Source organism: Sphaerodactylus townsendi, linkage group LG02 (assembly GCF_021028975.2).
Source record: "Sphaerodactylus townsendi isolate TG3544 linkage group LG02, MPM_Stown_v2.3, whole genome shotgun sequence".
NCBI lineage: Eukaryota > Metazoa > Chordata > Lepidosauria > Squamata > Sphaerodactylidae > Sphaerodactylus > Sphaerodactylus townsendi.
Genome location: NC_059426.1, coordinates 35,528,930 through 35,547,316, shown reverse-complemented (window position 1 = coordinate 35,547,316; position 18,387 = coordinate 35,528,930). Strand labels below are relative to the sequence as shown.

General features: G+C 42.6%; 1 protein-coding gene across 1 annotated transcript in view; it reads right to left on the bottom strand.

Moving 5' to 3' along the window:
- Window positions 1–849: 849 nt before the first annotated feature.
- Window positions 850–18,387, bottom strand: part of IFIH1 (interferon induced with helicase C domain 1) — a 31,774-nt gene continuing 14,236 nt past the window's right edge. The window contains exons 5-16 of the mRNA XM_048485332.1: window positions 18,124–18,347; window positions 16,866–17,076; window positions 13,234–13,451; window positions 10,978–11,094; window positions 9,942–10,065; window positions 9,607–9,828; window positions 7,525–7,781; window positions 5,978–6,127; window positions 5,495–5,656; window positions 3,516–3,706; window positions 1,398–1,491; window positions 850–1,298 (exon numbers count right to left, since the gene is read on the bottom strand). Of these exons, the coding sequence (XP_048341289.1) occupies window positions 1,113–1,298; window positions 1,398–1,491; window positions 3,516–3,706; window positions 5,495–5,656; window positions 5,978–6,127; window positions 7,525–7,781; window positions 9,607–9,828; window positions 9,942–10,065; window positions 10,978–11,094; window positions 13,234–13,451; window positions 16,866–17,076; window positions 18,124–18,347 (2,156 nt within the window). The 3' untranslated portion in view covers window positions 850–1,112. The remainder of the gene's footprint in view (window positions 1,299–1,397; window positions 1,492–3,515; window positions 3,707–5,494; window positions 5,657–5,977; window positions 6,128–7,524; window positions 7,782–9,606; window positions 9,829–9,941; window positions 10,066–10,977; window positions 11,095–13,233; window positions 13,452–16,865; window positions 17,077–18,123; window positions 18,348–18,387) is intronic.

Below are 18,387 nucleotides of genomic sequence, written 5' to 3'. Positions count from 1 at the left end.
CTACGAGGGCCTGGTGGCAGATTTCCCCCTTAATAAACGTTCCAAAAGCACAATGTTTTATAGTACTGAAAGAAATTATAGCTATTATAGCGTAATGTTTCAGTATAAGCCAAGAAGTTCCTGATTAAATATGTGGGCAGCTATGAACACATTGAGTGCGCTTAGATGAGCTGCCAGCCATCAGTGTTAATTCCTGTTTGTCTGAGAAAACCTTACTGGGTTGTTCTGAAATTAATGAGTTACGTGGAACCCCGACAAAAAAATATTTTGTGGCTTGCATCTATGTAACTGCGTAGCTATGCAGGTGCAAATGGTCATATAGTGGGACACCAGCATGGCTGTGGGGGTTCATTTGTGCACGCCTGCGTAGCTATACATGGGTGGAAAATATTTTTTAAAAAATAGATGAGTCTGCGTGCGAAGGCACGAAAGCAACCTGAATTGTTTCCGTGGGCTCCAATCGCTGCCTGCAGGGATGTATGTGAACAGGAAAATGGGTTCCTTTATCCCAACTGCAACCTGTTTTACATTTGCTGTGCGGAAGGGGCCTCGGTGATTCCGAGGTCTTGGGGAAAAGTCCAAGAGGAAGCCCCAGAATCACTGCCATTCCACTGCTGGCCCCCATTGCAAGGACCAATCAAGGGGTGGCCTTTGCCCAATGAGAGAGGAGTAGGAGCTGCTGCGCTGCCCAAGTCGCAGATGGGGCAGGTGCAAGGAAATGGGGGGCTCAGGGGTCAATTGCAGGACAAAAGCGTGCTTTTGTCAACTCTACGCTTCCATTCGCCATTCGCTTTTTGAGAATGCATCCCCTGCACTTAGAAACTATCCAAAGAAGTTAAAAAAATCAACTATTTTTCTTCTTCTTTATTGATACAAACATTGAAATACAAATGATCCTGTAAGATCCCTACCTATATAAGCTACATAAAACTACCTATATAAACAACATTGCAGTGCACCATAGTATTTTTAGACTACAGAAATATATCTTATGTTTTTGTGCGCGGGGGTAAATCTGACTGAGTCATGAAAGTGTATATGTTAATTTGCCCTTCGCAACAACAGCTGCAAGAACAACAATGCAAGAACAACAATAGCTGCCTCAGGATTTATTAATCTTCGTCACTAGATACACAGTGTTCAGCATAATTGAAATCTGGAAATTTAACGGGCAACTCTGCCCATCTTTTGAAGGTCTGGTTTTGAACAGTTTTCTTGCCTTGGAACACAACCACAAAATTTTTTATTCTTAAGCATGGCAGGTCAAGACCTCGGTGCACCATCATAGTCCCCCAAACCTGCAAAACAAAAAGAAAGGAAATCAACCATCTTATATTATGGAAGATGCACAGGTGAGAAAGATACCCAAATCAAACCAACCCAAAATACACACTCACCTGTGCACAATCTTTGCAGATAATTTCTCCATTTGTTTGATAATCAACTTCCTTTGCTTGCAGAGTCCTGTTTTCTCTTACAATATAGAGCTCCCTGAAAATGGTTGAGAAATAAGAGTCAGTTTTTGCAAGTGAGAACACTATTATTGCTTGGGGAAGGTATTCTTTTCTCAAGCAGAAAGGGATTCAAGCAGTGGTGGGATTTGAACCACTTTGGCAGAACCGGTTGTTAAAATGGTGCTTGTAAACAGCCAGTTGTTAAATTATTTGAATCCCACCACTGGAACCGGTTGTTAAATTGTTTGAATCCCTCCACTGGATTCAAGCCATAGAACTGCACTGCACATATAAGATACAAGTATATCTCAAGACAGCTTCAACTTTTGGGCAACAAACACAACTGCTGCATTACACCAGGCCTTCTGCATGAATACACAACTATACTGAAAGCATTAAGTTTCTTAAGGCACAGCGAGATGAAACAATCACATTTAGATCTTGTAACATATTCTATATTCTTTAAGATCTGTGAAGAGTGGGGGGAGTTGGATTACTGCTGAGGCACTGGAGCAGGGTTTGAAAAAGCCTACTGTTTCCCAGTGCCTTTTTCCAGATATAAATCAACTGCCCCTGAACAGTTTCTAGCCCTGGTACTGAGTGGAGAAACTCTATCTCAGTGGTTGTCAACCTGGGGGTCGGGACCCCTTTGGGGGTCGAACGACCCTTTCACGGGTCACCTAAGACTCTCTGCATCAGTGTTCTCCATCTGTAAAATGGATAAATGTTAGGGTTGGGGGTCACCATAACATGAGGAATTGTATTAAAGGGTCGCGGCATTAGGAAGGTTGAGAATCACTGCTTTCTATCTCGTTCTATCTAGCCCTGGTACTATCTGGCCCTGGAAACTCTATCTCGCTCTATCTAGCCCTGGTACTGAGTGGGGAAACTCTACTGAGTGAAGAAACTCTATGCTAGAACTAATAGTAATGGTAGTGAATAAGGAGTATTTCCCTCCAGGAGATGGCTAAGGGAAATGGTTAACTTCCTACACCAGATCCATAGCCATAAACCATATGAGGTTTCCCTGTGGTGGCTATTAAAGCAAATTAACCATGTCAAAAGAGGCCAGAAGGCAAAAGGTCCTAAATCCCTTAGAACAAATAGGGTGAATCAAAGCCATAATTCAGTATAAGGCTGATTCCTAAATTGACCTAGATCTAGAACAGTGGTACACATTTTGAGGATCACAAACAGTCACATTCACAAATTCCATAAACCAAAAGAGCACCAGGTGTACACTATGTCTTGTGGTTTATCCAAGACACATGTAAACAATAATAATATAACTCTTTCAATTGCCAGACTAGCTCTGAGCATGGTGGGTTGTCTTTCCCCAATATCTGGATTTTTCTTTATGGGCTAGCAACATAGTGGAACTACCATTCTACCACTTCATGCAGCTGCTTATGTTGATCCAGACTTATATACATAACTCATACATTTGTGATTGGATATGATATGAACTCATTCCTTGACATTATCATTGTGGACATTTTGTGAGTTATATGTAGTAATGATGAAGTTATTCTAGTTTTTCAAGACATTTTCCACTTTCCTGGAACGTGGAGTGAAAGCTATGGGGAAATAGAGCCACAGGTGGAATGCTGAAGAGTCACATACAGTGGCGTAGTGTCCCTGGGGCAGGCAGAGGGGCGCGACACCCTGGGCGGAACCACAGTGGAGGAGCGGCTGGGCCATGGAGGGGGCGTGGCGAGGGTGTTCTGGGGTGGGTGGTGCAACAGTGGGGACATGGGGTGTGCCCTGGGCGTAGTTTCCCCTCGCCCTGCCTTTGGTCACATACCATTCTTGAACCAATAAATGAGTATCACTGAGATAATTTTAGGGTGAGGACACCAAACTATCGAAAGAGATTCCTTTTTCTTTTTTTATTAATAAGAGTTACATTTCATTTCAGTTTCTCCTGTGAATGTTCTCTCTCAATCCCCAGTGAATCACGCCCTGAGTAGAACAAATGCATTATGTCCCCTGAGCGATACAGTTTTAACCGCTGTTCTCGTAGTAGCACAAATACCAGCAAAAGCATGCTAGATAACTTACTGGAATTCCTGTTTGGCAATGACGTGATGCATCTTTTCAATAACTTGTATGTCTTCTCCTGAACATATTATCTTGTGGCAGTTTTTGCACTGGAACTTTATCAAGGACGGGCTTTGCTTGAGCATTTTACGCTGCTCTTTCTTTGCCTTCATTTTGGCTTCCACTTTCCTTTGTATCTGAAAGCCTTCAATCTAACAGCGGAAGAAATACACAAAAAGTTTTATTCTTATGATGTGAAATGGGCACATCTTGTGATCTGTGAGATGATATCAAACCAAGCTTCAAATACTTCACATGTGAAAATTCTTATTGAAGTTATTTAAAAATAACATTAATTGCAATATAATGTTTCTGTTTTTCTGCCTATCGCCTACGCTGCAGAGCATCTATATTACATTACTTTGTATGCTTTGGTATATACTGGTTGTTGAGAGTTTTCTGGGTTGTGTGGCCATGGTCTGGTAGATCTTGTTCCTAACATTTCGCCTGCATCTGTGGCTGGCATCTTCAGAGGTGTATCACAGAGGGAAGTCTATTACACACTGAGTCCAGTAACAGACTTCCCTCTCTGATACACCTCTGAAGATGCCAACCACGGATGCAGGCGAAATGTTAGGAACAAGATCTACCAGACCACGGCCACACAGCCCAGAAAACCCACAACAACCAGTTGAATCCGGCCGTGAAAGCCTTCAACAATACTTTGGTATATAGTTTAACATTTATAGGTAACATAATGTGTAAGATTGTTTATGCTTGCAAAGAAATAAATAGTCCATATTGTCAGGAACACCTGAAAACATTTTTTTCAAGTGGTTTCCAAAATGCCACCATGTATTTGCACCAACCTTTTTATACCCAGTCTAGACATGATGAGGATGTTCATACTATTGGCTTTCATGCCCGTGTTTACATAATAAAGTGAGACTGATGGATAAATCCTGGCTTTCATATCGAAAGGAGCATGTGGGTAGGTGAAGTAACACATGGCTAGTTTCTCTGTGAGAATATAAAAGCCAGAGGTCTCCCTGACACCAACCAGAATTCACAGGCCCCTGATAAAGCAGAAGGCTTTTTATTAATACATCTGCAGATTAATTGTAGAATTCAAATATTTTCGCTTCTCTGCACCAGTAGCTTTTGATGCATCTTGAAATCTCACCAGCCAGTTCAATTGACAATGCAGTCCTATATAGAGTAGCTCCAGCCTAAATCCATTTGAATCAATGTGGTTAGAGCGGAATAACTATGCATGGAGTTGCACTCTGCCACAAAGTATGCATTCTATTTTAAGATTTCAAAACTGCAGCCTTGGAACTATTCTTCAAAGTATCAGGAAGCATGTCATGAAGCAAAATATTATATTCTCCCTTCCTTTCTAAAAATTGCACTGAACCTCCAACCTGATAATTTAATTAAGTAATAATAGAAATTTTAATAATAGAAAGAGGAGGAGGAAGAGGAATAAGTCATCTGGGAATCTCAAAACTTTGCTGTTTTGTGACATTATGGATAGTCCTAGTAAAAAAGTTTCCCACCATCAGATCTGCTGAAGATGCCAGCCACAGATGCAGGCTGTGCTGTATAATGAGTACGCTGTGTTTTAGGGGGCTTAGTTTTAAAATGTGCAGAGTCATAATTTATTTGTCTGATTTTATTTGTACTCTGCTTGTATATTCTATGTTCACCACCCTGAGCCCTTTGGGGGAGGGCAGTATATAAACGTAATTAATAATAATAATAATAATAATAATAATAATAATAATAATAATAATAATAATAATAATAATAATAATAATAAAAACGTCAGGAGAGAATGCTGCTAGAACATGGCCATACAGCCTGGAAACCACACAGCACCCCAGTGATTCCGACCATGAAAGCCATCGACAATACAAAAAAGTTATTAAATGACTGTTGTTTTAGACTCTTTCAGAACAAATGAACTGACTTGGTCCGAATTGAGTTCTGAACAGTACCTTATTACAATATTCTTCTCGGGGCATCTCTTGGACCTGCCTAATCGCCTTATACATCATTTTCTCACGATAAATATTCACATTTTCACGCTCAACCGCTCCAGAATCTCCTGATGCCACGAGTACATATGTACTTTCATCAGCTCGAGCTCTTCCACGTGCCTGGGATACACAGGAGACAACGTTAACATGAATACACAAAGGGTGCATATGGATAGATGTAATTCTGACATAGGGCAGTAAACGCAACCATAAAATGGCCACTGTGGGAGGCAAAAGCCAGCGATAAAATAACTGCCAAAAGAAGCAGAGCCGGCCACACATACACACAAAGGGAGCCCCAGCGAAGGGAACTTGAGAGGTAATTTTTAAAAATACAGTGGTAAAGAAGAGTTTAAAAGAGAATAAAATCAGTACTGTGGTAACAGCTGTCAGCAGGCACCATGTTGGGTACCACCGGCCTAGGCGTTCAACATAACATACCTGCATCATAGCTATTTCATTGGTAACAAGGCCATAGCGTATAACGATGTTACATTCCTTGATATCCAGCCCTTCCTCTGCCACAGTAGTAGCAATGAGCAAGTTCACTTTTCCACTGCGGAATTTTTCAATGACTTCCTTCTGTTCATTCTGTGTCAAAATATCAATGGTAAGATTTACTAACTGAATGAACATGAATTCAATTATCAGTATAGTTACTTTGGCTTTATTGAGAGGAGCACAGTTTTCATGTTTGCTTACCATTTTTTATTTTTTGCTCCAACATGCCGAGGGACTTTGAATGAACATATTACCATTCACCTTACAATTGGGGCCAAACAGTCTGGACAGTTTGGATCAGACACTACAGTAAGAGCATCTAACCCCAATGAACTAGAAGATCCAACAGGTCCCCAGGAACTGCGCATGGAACGTTTTGCCTTCCAAATCCAATTAAATTCAACACCAAATTAACATTCCACCTCAATAAGACATCTATCTATCCATCTATCCATCTATCCATCCATCTATTTATTGTTTAGATTTGTATACCGCCCCATCCCCAAGGGGCTCTGGGTGGTGCACAACAAAGTCAATGCACATACAATTTATAACAAGAGATCACAATAAGTGACCACATAAACAATTATTACATTTACTAAAATCCATTAAAATCCATTAAAACAGAGGTCAATACAATAATAACAGGCGTCCCATAACCCAATTTATTAAAAAGCCTTCCCAAAAGTGGGGAATGGCCGGACTCCTCCCTAGGAGGGTTAACATAGATGTAGACAAAAATAGGGTGTTTCTGCAGTTTTGGAAAGTTTTCTGTTCTTATAAATGTATAGCAAGAAAGCAATAATAACAATGTATTTATATAATGTCCTGACCTGAATGGTCCAGGCTAATCAGATGTTGTCAGGTCTTGGAAGCTAAGCAGGGTCAGCCCTGGTTAGTACTAGGATGTGAGACCAAGGAAATCCAGGGTTAATCAGCAAAGGCAGGACATGGCAAAGCACCTCTGCTCATCTCTTGCAAAAGCCTACAGGGTCACCAAAAGTTAACTGCAAGTTGATGGCATTTTCCATGACTATGGTGTGGTGGTTAAGAGCAGGTAAAGTCTAATCCGGAGAACTGGGTTTGATTCCCCACTCCTCCACCTGAGTTGCAGAGGCTTATCTGGTGGACCAAATTCAAAATCTCCTGAGACCCTTTGGTGAGACAGTATAGTAGTTGTAATAGGGAAAGAAATCTGGAGTTCAGAACTTGTTTGTGGTAGAATTAATATTGTAAGTCTCTCCAAAAGCCACCACATATCTTTACAGTATTGACAGTTGGTGTTGGGGTTACATTATCTGCCAAATCAAGATGATGCTGTTTTCAATTTCTCCTAGAATAATACTTCTTTTGGTTTCTATTAACCCTACTTTGGGAATATACGATTCACAGAGGTGAGAAGCAGTTTGGGTTCTTGGTCCAGTTGATCAAGAAAGCCTGCTCCTTTGAAGAAGATCTGGTACGACGTTTTAAGCTAAGTTCTTTACCTGAGTCATGGGCTTATATTCACTGTTGTGTCCAGCACCGATCAAGTAATGAGCTTTCACTCCGACTTCTTCAAACTTCGAGTTCTCTTTAATCCACTGATGGAGGGCGTAGGCGCTTTGCCGAGTCTTTGTGAAAATGATCCCTCTGGGCTCAGCCGTCTTCGTGAACTCCCCCATCAAAGTTTTGCGCAGCATTGTCAGTTTTTCATTCTCGTATTGTTCCTTACTAGCTAGCACTTTCAACTCCTTTTTGTTGCCTTTCAGAATGACAGAAAAAGTCAACCTCACATTAAAAACTGGGAAGAATCTGAGGAGATTAAGAAAAACTCTCTCAATTTTTATCCAACTTTTTGAAAAAGCCCAAGAAACACAAGACAGTACACCACAAGGTTTCCTCTGCCCATTTTAATCACAGCCATGTTGAAAACAGAAGAAGAAAAGTTGGATTTATATCCCCCCTTTCTCTCCTAAAGGAGACTCAAAGGGGCTTACAAATTCTTTTCCCTTTCCCCCTCACAACAAACACCCTGTGAGGTGGGTGGGGTTGAGAGAGCTCCATAGAGCTGTGACTAGCCCAAGGTGTGTTGAAGTCCACAGGTTAATCTGAATTCCCCAGATAAGCCTCCACAGCTCAGGCGGCAAAGCGGGGAATCAAAACTGGTTCCTTCAGATTAGAGTACACCTGCTCTTAACCCCTACGCCACTGCTGCATTTTGGATCTGACTTTTGAGATGGAAAGTCAGATCCAAAATGCATAAAGTTTTGAAGAGCATTTTCGTTTACACAGAACCCCCCCCCCCCCCTCAAAAAAAATTCTATTTCCATTGTATGTTTCCATGTCAAACATCACGCTGTTCTGGAGGATCTCCCTTCCCTTGCTGCTAGCTGATTTTTTTAGGACAGTACAGTAGGGTTTCACGCTCAAAAGTTAAATCAATGTTATAGAACGGTTAGAATCCAGAAGAGATTGGAGTCTGGATTTCCCTCAAAAGTACTCTTGACAATACTAAGCCAAACAAACAAGGAAGTGTGAGAATTCTGCAGTCTCTGATAAATCACTGTAGAGTATTAGAGGGTAGGGAGGACAACAGAAAGTTGTAAAGAGCAGCTCTGCCACCGTCATCGTTTTAAATGCTTTCAGAAACAGGAGGCTTGCCAGGAAAGGTTGGTTTGCGCATTGCTGAGGATTGGAGGGTGGAATCTGAATTAATGCCCTGACTGTAACAAACACCAGAATTCTTACTACTGTGTTTGTTTCCCATGTGCAAAGCAAAGAAGTAGGGAGATGTGCAGAGGAGAAAAAACAGAAAAGAGTGGGGCGGCTTATATCGCATTTACTTTGTAGTATCTTCCCTCCTGTCACAATTTCCCATTTGAAATCCAGTTATGGAAACAAAAACACAATTAATTATTTATTTTTCATTGACATCCTACCTTACTCCCTAGTGGAGACGCAAAGTGGCAAAGGAAAAGCAATTCTAAAAGAGGAGTGTGGATTTATGTCCCACTTTTCTCAACTGTAAGGAGTCCCAAAATGGCTTACAAACTCCTTTCCTTCCTCTCCCCGCAACAGGCACTTTGTTAGGTAGGTGAGGCTGAGAGAGTTCTCAGAGAACTATGACTGGCCCAAGGTCTGAAAAGAAGCAGGGATACAAATCCAGTTCACCAGATAAGGGGTCCATTGTTCATGTGAAAGAGTGGGGAATCAAACCTAGTTCTTCAGATTAGAGTTTGCTGCTCTTAACCATGCTGCCTGTCTGTATGGTGAAGGGTCATCCCTTTCCTCCAGCTCACCAAGTTCCTTGCAATACCCAGCCCTATTCTGCATGCTGGAAATGGCAAATTCTTTGGAAAGCATCATTCCACCATAAAATGAAGCAGAGAAAACTCATTTTTATGCTATGTAAGTTTGCGGATGTTCTTAGGGTTGGAAAGATGTTGATTAATGTATGTAGGTCTAATTAATGGTTATGTTTTGGAGAAGAGCAGCCCTGACGCACATTAAACAGGTTTTGGAACTGATTTCCCTTACTGCCCAAATGAAGGATTGGACGCATTTAACCATACATGTCTCATACTCACCGTAAAATAAATCAAAAAGAAACTCGTCTGTTTCATCTAGTTTCAATGGCTCGTCTTCTTCTTCATTCACTTTCCCCTTCTTGATCTTCTCTTCCTGATAGAAGCTTTTGAGATGGTTGTACGCATCGATCATTCGGATGGTGTCGTTAATTTGCAAGGCATCGTTGTATTTCTTCAAATGGTCTGCGCAGACACGTTCTTTGCGGTTCTTTTCTTTAGAAGCTAGTCAGAGAAACAAACACATGCACTCTCAAAACTAACCGCCAGAACTCACTGGAGGAGACCTGGATATCCAAAGACGAAGTACCTTAAGAAGATTTAATGTGAAGAGTTACCTTTCTTCTCCTCTTGAATAACCCACTGTTCATAAGTCTGAGATCCAAATTCGCAGTTTGGATTGAACCTACAATAGGCATGGATCTTCATCATTATGCTCATGAGTTTTTCTCTGAATGGATCCTAAAAATCAAACACATGAGCATCCAGTTAAAGAGATACACTGGATGTTCTTGCCAACAAAGAACAGAATTAAACTGGTTTAAAAATTATCAAGAGGTATTTGCAAAAAAAAAAAAAATAAGCATGCAAAATTTCATAACAAGCCACAGAAGGCCATTGCTTTCACATCCTGTATGTGAGCTCCCAAAGGCACCTGGTGGGCCACTGCGAGTAGCAGAGAGTTGGACTAGATGGACTCTGGTCTGATCCAGCTGGCTTGTTCTTATGTTCTTAGGCCACTTTACAATCATTAATGCAGCCAATGAATCCAAAAGCGTTATAACATGCAAAAATAGGATTGTGTACACAGATGTTATAATCCTTGGCTAATCAGGATTCAACAATTTAAAGGTCCTTGGCCAAATTCAGATTCCGGGATGAAATTTTTGTGGCCAGTCTAGATGTGAAGGAGGACAAGCTATCTACGACAAGGTACGTTGCAAGCAGATCACTGTACTGCGAATAGGAGGTAGGCACAATAGTGCTGGTCTACCACTTCCCATTTGCTCCTCAAAGACCTCCCTAAGAATCCAAACTGTTGACCACAATGTAAAGTCATTCCATGATTAAGGGAACTTTCACTTCTTCCCCATTCAGAAGCCAGAGACTGTTTTCAATAATCCACATGGTCACAAGCAGAGCCTGACCTGCACTCAACACATTTAAAATTATGACCCTCTTGAACCAATAATGCCTTACTATAGTCAATGTTTTTGAAATTTAAATAATCATGAATGCGTTTTTGAACAGACAGAAACCTACGACTGAACTAAAGCTGCACCTCCAAGATAGGCAAGGGCACACTCTGCAAGTCACAGGAGGTCCCCCACCCCATACTGTTTTACATCGTATCTAAATTCATTTCACCCATACCTTCCGTTTGTCATCTGCAATCTCAAACTTTTTGTAGGGTGCCTTCACGTGATCTTCCAGTTGCGACACATGTTCTTTAACAGTCATGATCCTCTCTGCATCAAGATTGGCACATATCTGAAAGAAGGAATGTTATTACAGAAATTACGTGTCCATTTCGTGCATAATGCTGCCTATTATTACACTGTGTCCATGTTATTATTACACACTGTGTCCAGACTTCCCTCTGTGATACACCTCTGAAGATGCCAGCCACAGATGCAGGCGAAACGTTAGGAACAAGATCCACCAGACCACGGCCACACAGCCCACAAAACCCACCAGAACCATACTTCTTAGGCATACTTCTAAAGGTCTCAGGTTACAAAGATATCACAAGGCACAAAAGAAAGGGGTTTACCTGATCTGAAACTATATTTTGTGTCCTGCTGTTTAGTTTGGTTGAAAGAATGGATTACACGAAGAAATTTAAGATTGCTGGATCTAGAAGCACATCACTAGAAATTTGGATGACATGCCTATTTATCGTACAACAAAACTTATGCCAATAAGGTCTTTAATAATCATTGTATTAGGCAGGCCATTCTCGGGATATGGGACAAATTTAAACTTTGACAAAAAAAGACAAGAACACAGCAGCTTTCACAAGAGACAAGATAAATGTAAACGTATTTTTGTGATATTTTAAACTTCTCACAAGGGAAATGGAAAATGAAAACAAGAGAACAATTAAAGTCAAAAAAGTATTACCAGTAACTGGTTTTCCTATGGACAATCATATGAGAAATTCATACTAGATAAAAACTGTACGGTTTTTATGATATTGAGTCAGAATTTGAAGTGGAATTGCATACAAATGATGAACAAATTATTGCTGAAATGTATAAACAATTGCTGAGATTGGAAACAGAAGGCCAACAAGTGAAAGAATGTATAATATTCAGTTTAAACAATGGGAGAAGATGTGGTCAAAGGTGCATAAACCTCCAATTTGAAAGTGAACTTTTATAGAATAATGTACCATTAGTATAGGACATCAGAGAAATTGGCAAAGATGCATAAAAAGGTTTCAAATAAATACTGGAAATGTGATCATCAAGAAAGGATGTTTTTATCATTTGTGGTGGACGTGAAAAAAATTGAGAAATGTTGGAGTTTAACAGCCCAATCCAGATGGGAAGGGGTGTCCCAAAATGTTTTCTGGGAGTTGTGGAGGGCTGTGCTGGCATGTTTGTCCCCTCCACTGGTGTAAGGAGCACACATGTCAACAGAGAGGGCAAAATCACCAATGTTCAGGCAACCCACAGCAGCCAAACATGGCGAGGGGGGGGTGTTCCTGGGGGTGGAGCTGACTTCCATCCAAGCTTTTCAGCCAGGAGCACCACAGCACAGGCCTCGGACTTAAGCCACCCAAAGGGTGGTGTTAACTCGGCAATTCTCATATTGTTTCTTCGTAGCTTTGCAGACATCTCACTGCAAGAAAAAAAATGACACGTGCACGGAATAGGTAGTGAGAACTAACTTTATATACCCCACACATGGAAATAGCGAGTGGATGAGCTGCAAGCAGAGCTAACGTCCATGGGAACCTTCTGCAAATGGTGGGCAGCACAGAGAAGCCTGAAGCGGCAGAAAATGGGGGACACAAGCTGCTCACAAAACAACAGTGAGAGCTGCAAGAAGTTCAGGTGGGGAAAATAAAACATTTCTTGCTCTCTGCACAGCAAGCAGAAAACATTTTCAAAGCGACTTCAGGAAAAAGTTGATAGTTTAATGTTTTTGGAAAAATCCGTTTTGAGCAAAAATAAAATGTCTTCCAAACGTTTTGGGGGGTAAAACTGTGGGGAATTCCATCCCCAAATGCTTTGCTAAAAACATCCTGAAGATGTTTTATTTGTGTTGTGCAAAATGGGCCTATGGTAACAGTAAAACTCATCTCATTACAAAGACCCAGTTGTCTCCACCATACAAACATTCTCCAGCTTTCAGAAGCACTCAACAGAATGTCCTTCAAACCCATGATGTTTTACAGGTCATTCGGGATGATGCCTGGCGCACAGCCTCCAGAAGGCCATTCCACTGCAAATAAAAGGCCCAATTCCTGACCTAAGTCAAGAGAACTTGCAAGGAGGAGAGCGTGGTAAGAGCAAAGCTTTGAACAGATCTCAGGGGAAACACAGGCTCACGCTCTCTTTTAAACAGCCGTTGCTTTCCATCCTCTCTGGAGTAGTAGCAGTAAATTCAATGGTGGCTTACCTTCAGAATATGTTCCTCAGCTTTGGAATGGTTTTTTGCACCTCCGACACCAGGTGAAGCTGTCAGTCCTAGGATCTGTGGCAGAGGACTCCATGGTTTGTTCTCTTTCATTCGCTTCTTATTGCCCCTTTTTTCTTTCACATAACGACACATGATATTGTTGTAGACTCCTTCTTTGTGAGTGTGATGGCATTCATCAATAACAATCAGAGAGAAATCTGAAAAACATTCAGTACAAGTTGGTTGGTTCTCCTGTGCATAAATACATAAGTAAGAAGAATTCCAGTTCAGTTCTTATTGAAGGGGAGGAACAATTAGTTGGCTTATTAGGAGCAGCAGTGGTGTAGTGGATTACAGAGGCGTAGCTGGGCCAAACTGCGTCCAGTGCGCATTCTAATTTTCCACCGCATGCCCCCCCCCCCGCAGCACTCTGCCCCCCTCCCCATGGCGCCCCCCCTTCCCACAGTTACCTTAGTTTCTTTCCTTTTTGAGAACTTTTTCAGGCTGCAAAAGGCCTGTTCTCAGTAAAAACTGCCTGATGGGAACTATACTTCCCAGGAGACCTTGTGAGCCCCAAGGTCTCCTGGGAACTAACTCAGATTCCTCAGTGCTGTTTTACAACAGAGCAGTCACTGCGGCCTGAATCCTGGAAAAGAAGGAACTAAGGCACAAGACAATGAGGAAGAAGGCACTGTCGGAGGAGGAAAAGGGGAGGGCCTGGGGCGTCCCTTTTCACTTTTACACCCCAGGTGTGCACCCGGTGCACGGCACACACCCCCTTGAAGCTCTGTGACTGAGTGGATAAGAGCAGGTGCACTCTAATCTAGAGAACCGGGTTTGATTCTCCGCTCTGCCACTTGAGCTGTGCAGAATTATCTGGGCAACTAGATTAGCCTGTGCACTCCAACACACGCCAGCTAGGTGACCTTGGGCTAGTCACAGCTTTTCAGAGCTCTCTCAGACACACCCACCTCACAGGGTGTTTGTTGGGGGGGAAGGGAAAGGAGATTGTAAGTCCCTTTGAGTCTCCTTACAGGAGAGAAAGGGAGGGTATAAATCCAAACTACTACTACTACTAACTCTTCTTCTTCCAACCAAAAATAGTACATGCCTCATAATACACTTTAGTTTCAAGAAATACCCCTGAAATTGCTATAGTACCAGATGACACTTTTCTTATTCCAGACATTCTTGTACTTTTTAAAAAGGTAAACTGTAAAATAATATGTAACCGCACAACAAGATTACTACAATGTGCTTCATGGGGGGTGCTGGATACTGTGTAGAAACTTTGGCTGGGCTGGAGTGCAAAAGCTTGGCTTGTCACCAGACAATATTAGACCCATTTTAAAAGAGCGTTGATGGTTACCAGGCAATTTCTAGGCTAATTCATAAGATGGATATTGAATATGTAACAAAGCATATTGCCCAATATTCTTCCTCTCCCTTCCACCACCATTTCACACATAGAGGTAGGCCCTTATTACACAAGTCACTGATGCCCCTTATGAGGTGAGGTTAGCATTTGCAAAGAGAAGACAAGGCATTTTTGGTGGCATCTTTATGTCTGTTGGAATCCCCTCTTGAGGGAAATCTACTCCATTGTTTATTTAGGGAAAAATATTTTTGTTGGACATCTGATTATTTGGTTGGAATCGAGACTGGCGCATGCATAAGTAATGCTATTTATTGTACACCTGTTAATATGATGGTTGGTTGCATTTTATTCCTTTAATTACAAGTAGCCTTGGGATATATACATTCTGAAGGTAGGATAGAAATCTAAGCACATATACATACATAGATTGTCCACTGATGGACAATCCAAATTTTTTTTAAAAATGTAAGTATTGTCAGCAGCAGTGAGATTCGTCTAGACAACTGCCCTCAACTAAAGCTTAGGACAAACTCGGCAATTTCCAAGTCTCCTAATTTTCAGGCCACTTCTAGTCACTTCAACAGCCTCTCTGTTCAATTGGCAACTATTGGCTTGTTTTGTGTGTGTGTGTGTGTGTGTGTGTGTGTGTGTGTTCACAAAAGCTTAAACCTCAATAAATTTGTCCAGTCTTCAAGATGCTACAAGACCCTCATTTCTAATTTTTCTTAACAGACTAACATGGATAGCTCCTCTTGGGAATCAATCTTTTGTCCTGTGTGAAGGAATTTGGAAAGAGAACACAGTTTCTGTTCAGTCATTGGTCCGCCATCAAAGTAAAAACAATTAGCACAAAATAATTGTCTAGGGCTCAACAGGGGGAGCATCGGCTTTGCATGCAAAAGGTCCCAGGTGCAATCTCCAGCTTTTTTTTTTAAAGGATCAGAGCAAGATCTCTCAACCTGAGATCCTGGAGAGCATCCATCAGTTCTGAGGCTGACAGACCAGTGGGGCTCAGTGTGTTTAGTTATGCAAAGCAGCTTGTAGGTAAAATTATAATGCAGGAAGAGTTTATGTATAGTGTCATGTTGGATTAGGGAGCTAGGAAATCCATGGTTAAATCTCTATTCTACCATGAAACTGGGTGAGTCAATAATTTCTTCTCTTGCAACCTAACCTACTTCAGAGAATTCTTGGGAAGATATAATGGGGAATGGAGAACGATGTACTGCAAGTTCCTTGGGAGAATCATGGGCCGTTTCTGCACGGGCAATTCATGGCGGCCTGGAGACGGTAAAAACACCGTCTCCAGGCCGCCATTCGCACGGGGGGCGCAGCTGCAATGCAGCCGCGCCGCCCTCGCGCCGCCCGGCCGGCCTGAAGGCGGCGTTTCCCCGGAGCGCTTCCCAGCGCTCTTTTTGGGGAAACGCCGGCATGAAGCCGCTGCCGAGCGAACGGCAGCGGCTTCATGCCGCCTCCCCCACCCGGCACTCACCTTCTCCCCGGGCCTCCGGCGCGTCGCCGAGGCCTGGGGACCGCCCCCCTGGCCCTGCGCGCCTGCTTCAGGCGCGCAGGGCCAGGGGGGCGTGGTCCCCAGGCCTCGGCGACGCGCCAAAGGCTCAGCGGAAATCGAGGTATCGGCTGGGCGCCGGCGCTCCGCGGCGCCGGCTGCCCAGCTGCTTCAAGGACCGTCCATGCGGACGGTCCCAGCATCTTCAGGTCGGCGCGCAATGCGCCGACCTCGCCATTTCCGCTGCCGTGCGGAAACGGCCATGGATTACACATTTACTGGATAGGTGGTTTATCCACAGGCCCATTCATGAAAGACTGAGCATCTATATATCTAATTCCCATACATGCCACCTATCTGCGAATGCCTAAATCTGCAGATGGGGGCACACTCACCCCCAACATGTTTCTGCAGTCTTGGGGGGACCCCACAGTTCGCAAGAAAAATCTGAAAAGTAAAACAAAAACAAATAGGGCATATGAATCCCCCTCCCCCCAAAAATAAAAAGGCTGGTGGCATGCCCTTGAGAGGAAGGGAGAGAGACATCCTGGCCTGCTGTTGAGGGTAGGAAGACTCAGCATGCCACTGAGGGTAACAGCATCTACCCACCTATCTCCACAAGTTTCTAGCAGGTCTTCACTTGTGCTAGGCTGATGGGTCAGGAACGCACATGACTATCAGAGCAATCCAATGCAGAATTACTCCACTATAAGTGTATAGGTTTCAACATCAGAACAAGACGCATACCTGCTAAACTGACCCCTTCTTCAGCATCTCCATCTGCCTTCAGCAGTGCATTCTCAAGGATCTGAGCAGTGCAGATAATGACATCGTGCTTTCGGACGACTTCAGGGAACGAAATTTTCAGCTGAGAGTCACCACTCAGCCTAGTTACTTCATATTGGTGTTTCAGGTAAGGGTGAAACTCTTTCCTGAAATGCTGCTCCACCAGAGGAATCTGTAGAAATTATTTCAAGCAAAAATGCACGCAAAGATGGAATTAAAGGAAGTGTTCATGTTAAAACTTCACACAAAGTGCTATCCACAAAACATTAACTTGGAAATAGGTGGGGAGAAAGTTAACAGTTAATTCTAAGCATGAACAACAGCAACAATAAAACAAATGAGTCTTAGATGACTGGGGCCCCAATGTTTTTAATCCTGTGGATAATCCTTGGAATTCTGACACAGATGATGGGCACAGTGACAAAATGGCTGCCATAAGAGATACAGCCAGCCATGGCTAGATTTAACATTATGCCATCCCCACTCCATAGAGGAAGACTCAAAGGTCTACCGAGTGATAAGAGGCTTTGCTGCTGCAGCCCAGGGCAGCTGGACTCCATCCTGCACATTCTCCTCCACTGCCCATTTTATCAGAAATTAAGATCCAGCTTGTTATCACAGGTTATTGACCCTATGAAAACCTACACAGAGCTAGATAAAGTAGCTATGCTTTTAAACTGCAATGATTTTAACTGCTGTCTTGCAGTGGCAAAGTTCCTGGCTGAGGTCTGTAAATTGAACTCATGATCCATTATGAAGTTTTATTTTATTATTCCTAACTGTATTTTATACTGTTTTGTTATGCATGCCAATGAAGGCGTATGCCAAGAATTACAAGCCAGCCTTACAATGCTGCGCTGCCCTAGGGGAATAGACCACCCAGGAATCTCCTACAGCATAGGGGAAGCCATGAGAGAAGGCCATATTTAAAATATATGGGGAAAGAAGTGCGAGTGAAAATAAAACCAATATTGTGGTGGCAGCTGCTGCTCAAACTATGATATCTTAAATCAGCACAGCAAATTAAATCTCCTGTGGTCAATCAGAAGCCCTGATGGGCAAGAGACCATTATGACCCTGCCAACTTTCTGAAAACATTTGGGGGCATGCAGAAAGGTGCCAGTGGGAAGCATGGTAGTCATGGGTATACTATAATGATGATATCTTCCACCCTACAGGTAAATGCTTGTATGACACATATGAAAGAGACACAACATACCTTGTTGACAAGTACTATAACTTTCCCAGGCTTTTGTTCTTCTCTCTTCTTATCCAAATGGTCTCTGGCAATGTAAACAGCTACGCGGGTCTTGCCGCTGCCTGTAGGGAGGCATATGATAATATTCTTCCCTTCCAGTGCTGGTTTGGCTACTTCCATTTGGTAGTCTCTGAGAGTCAGCTCTGGTTCAGGTGACGCTCTCTCGTCCCCATCATCCACATCATCTGTGGGACATAGAAACCAATCCATAATGGGCTCTTTTAG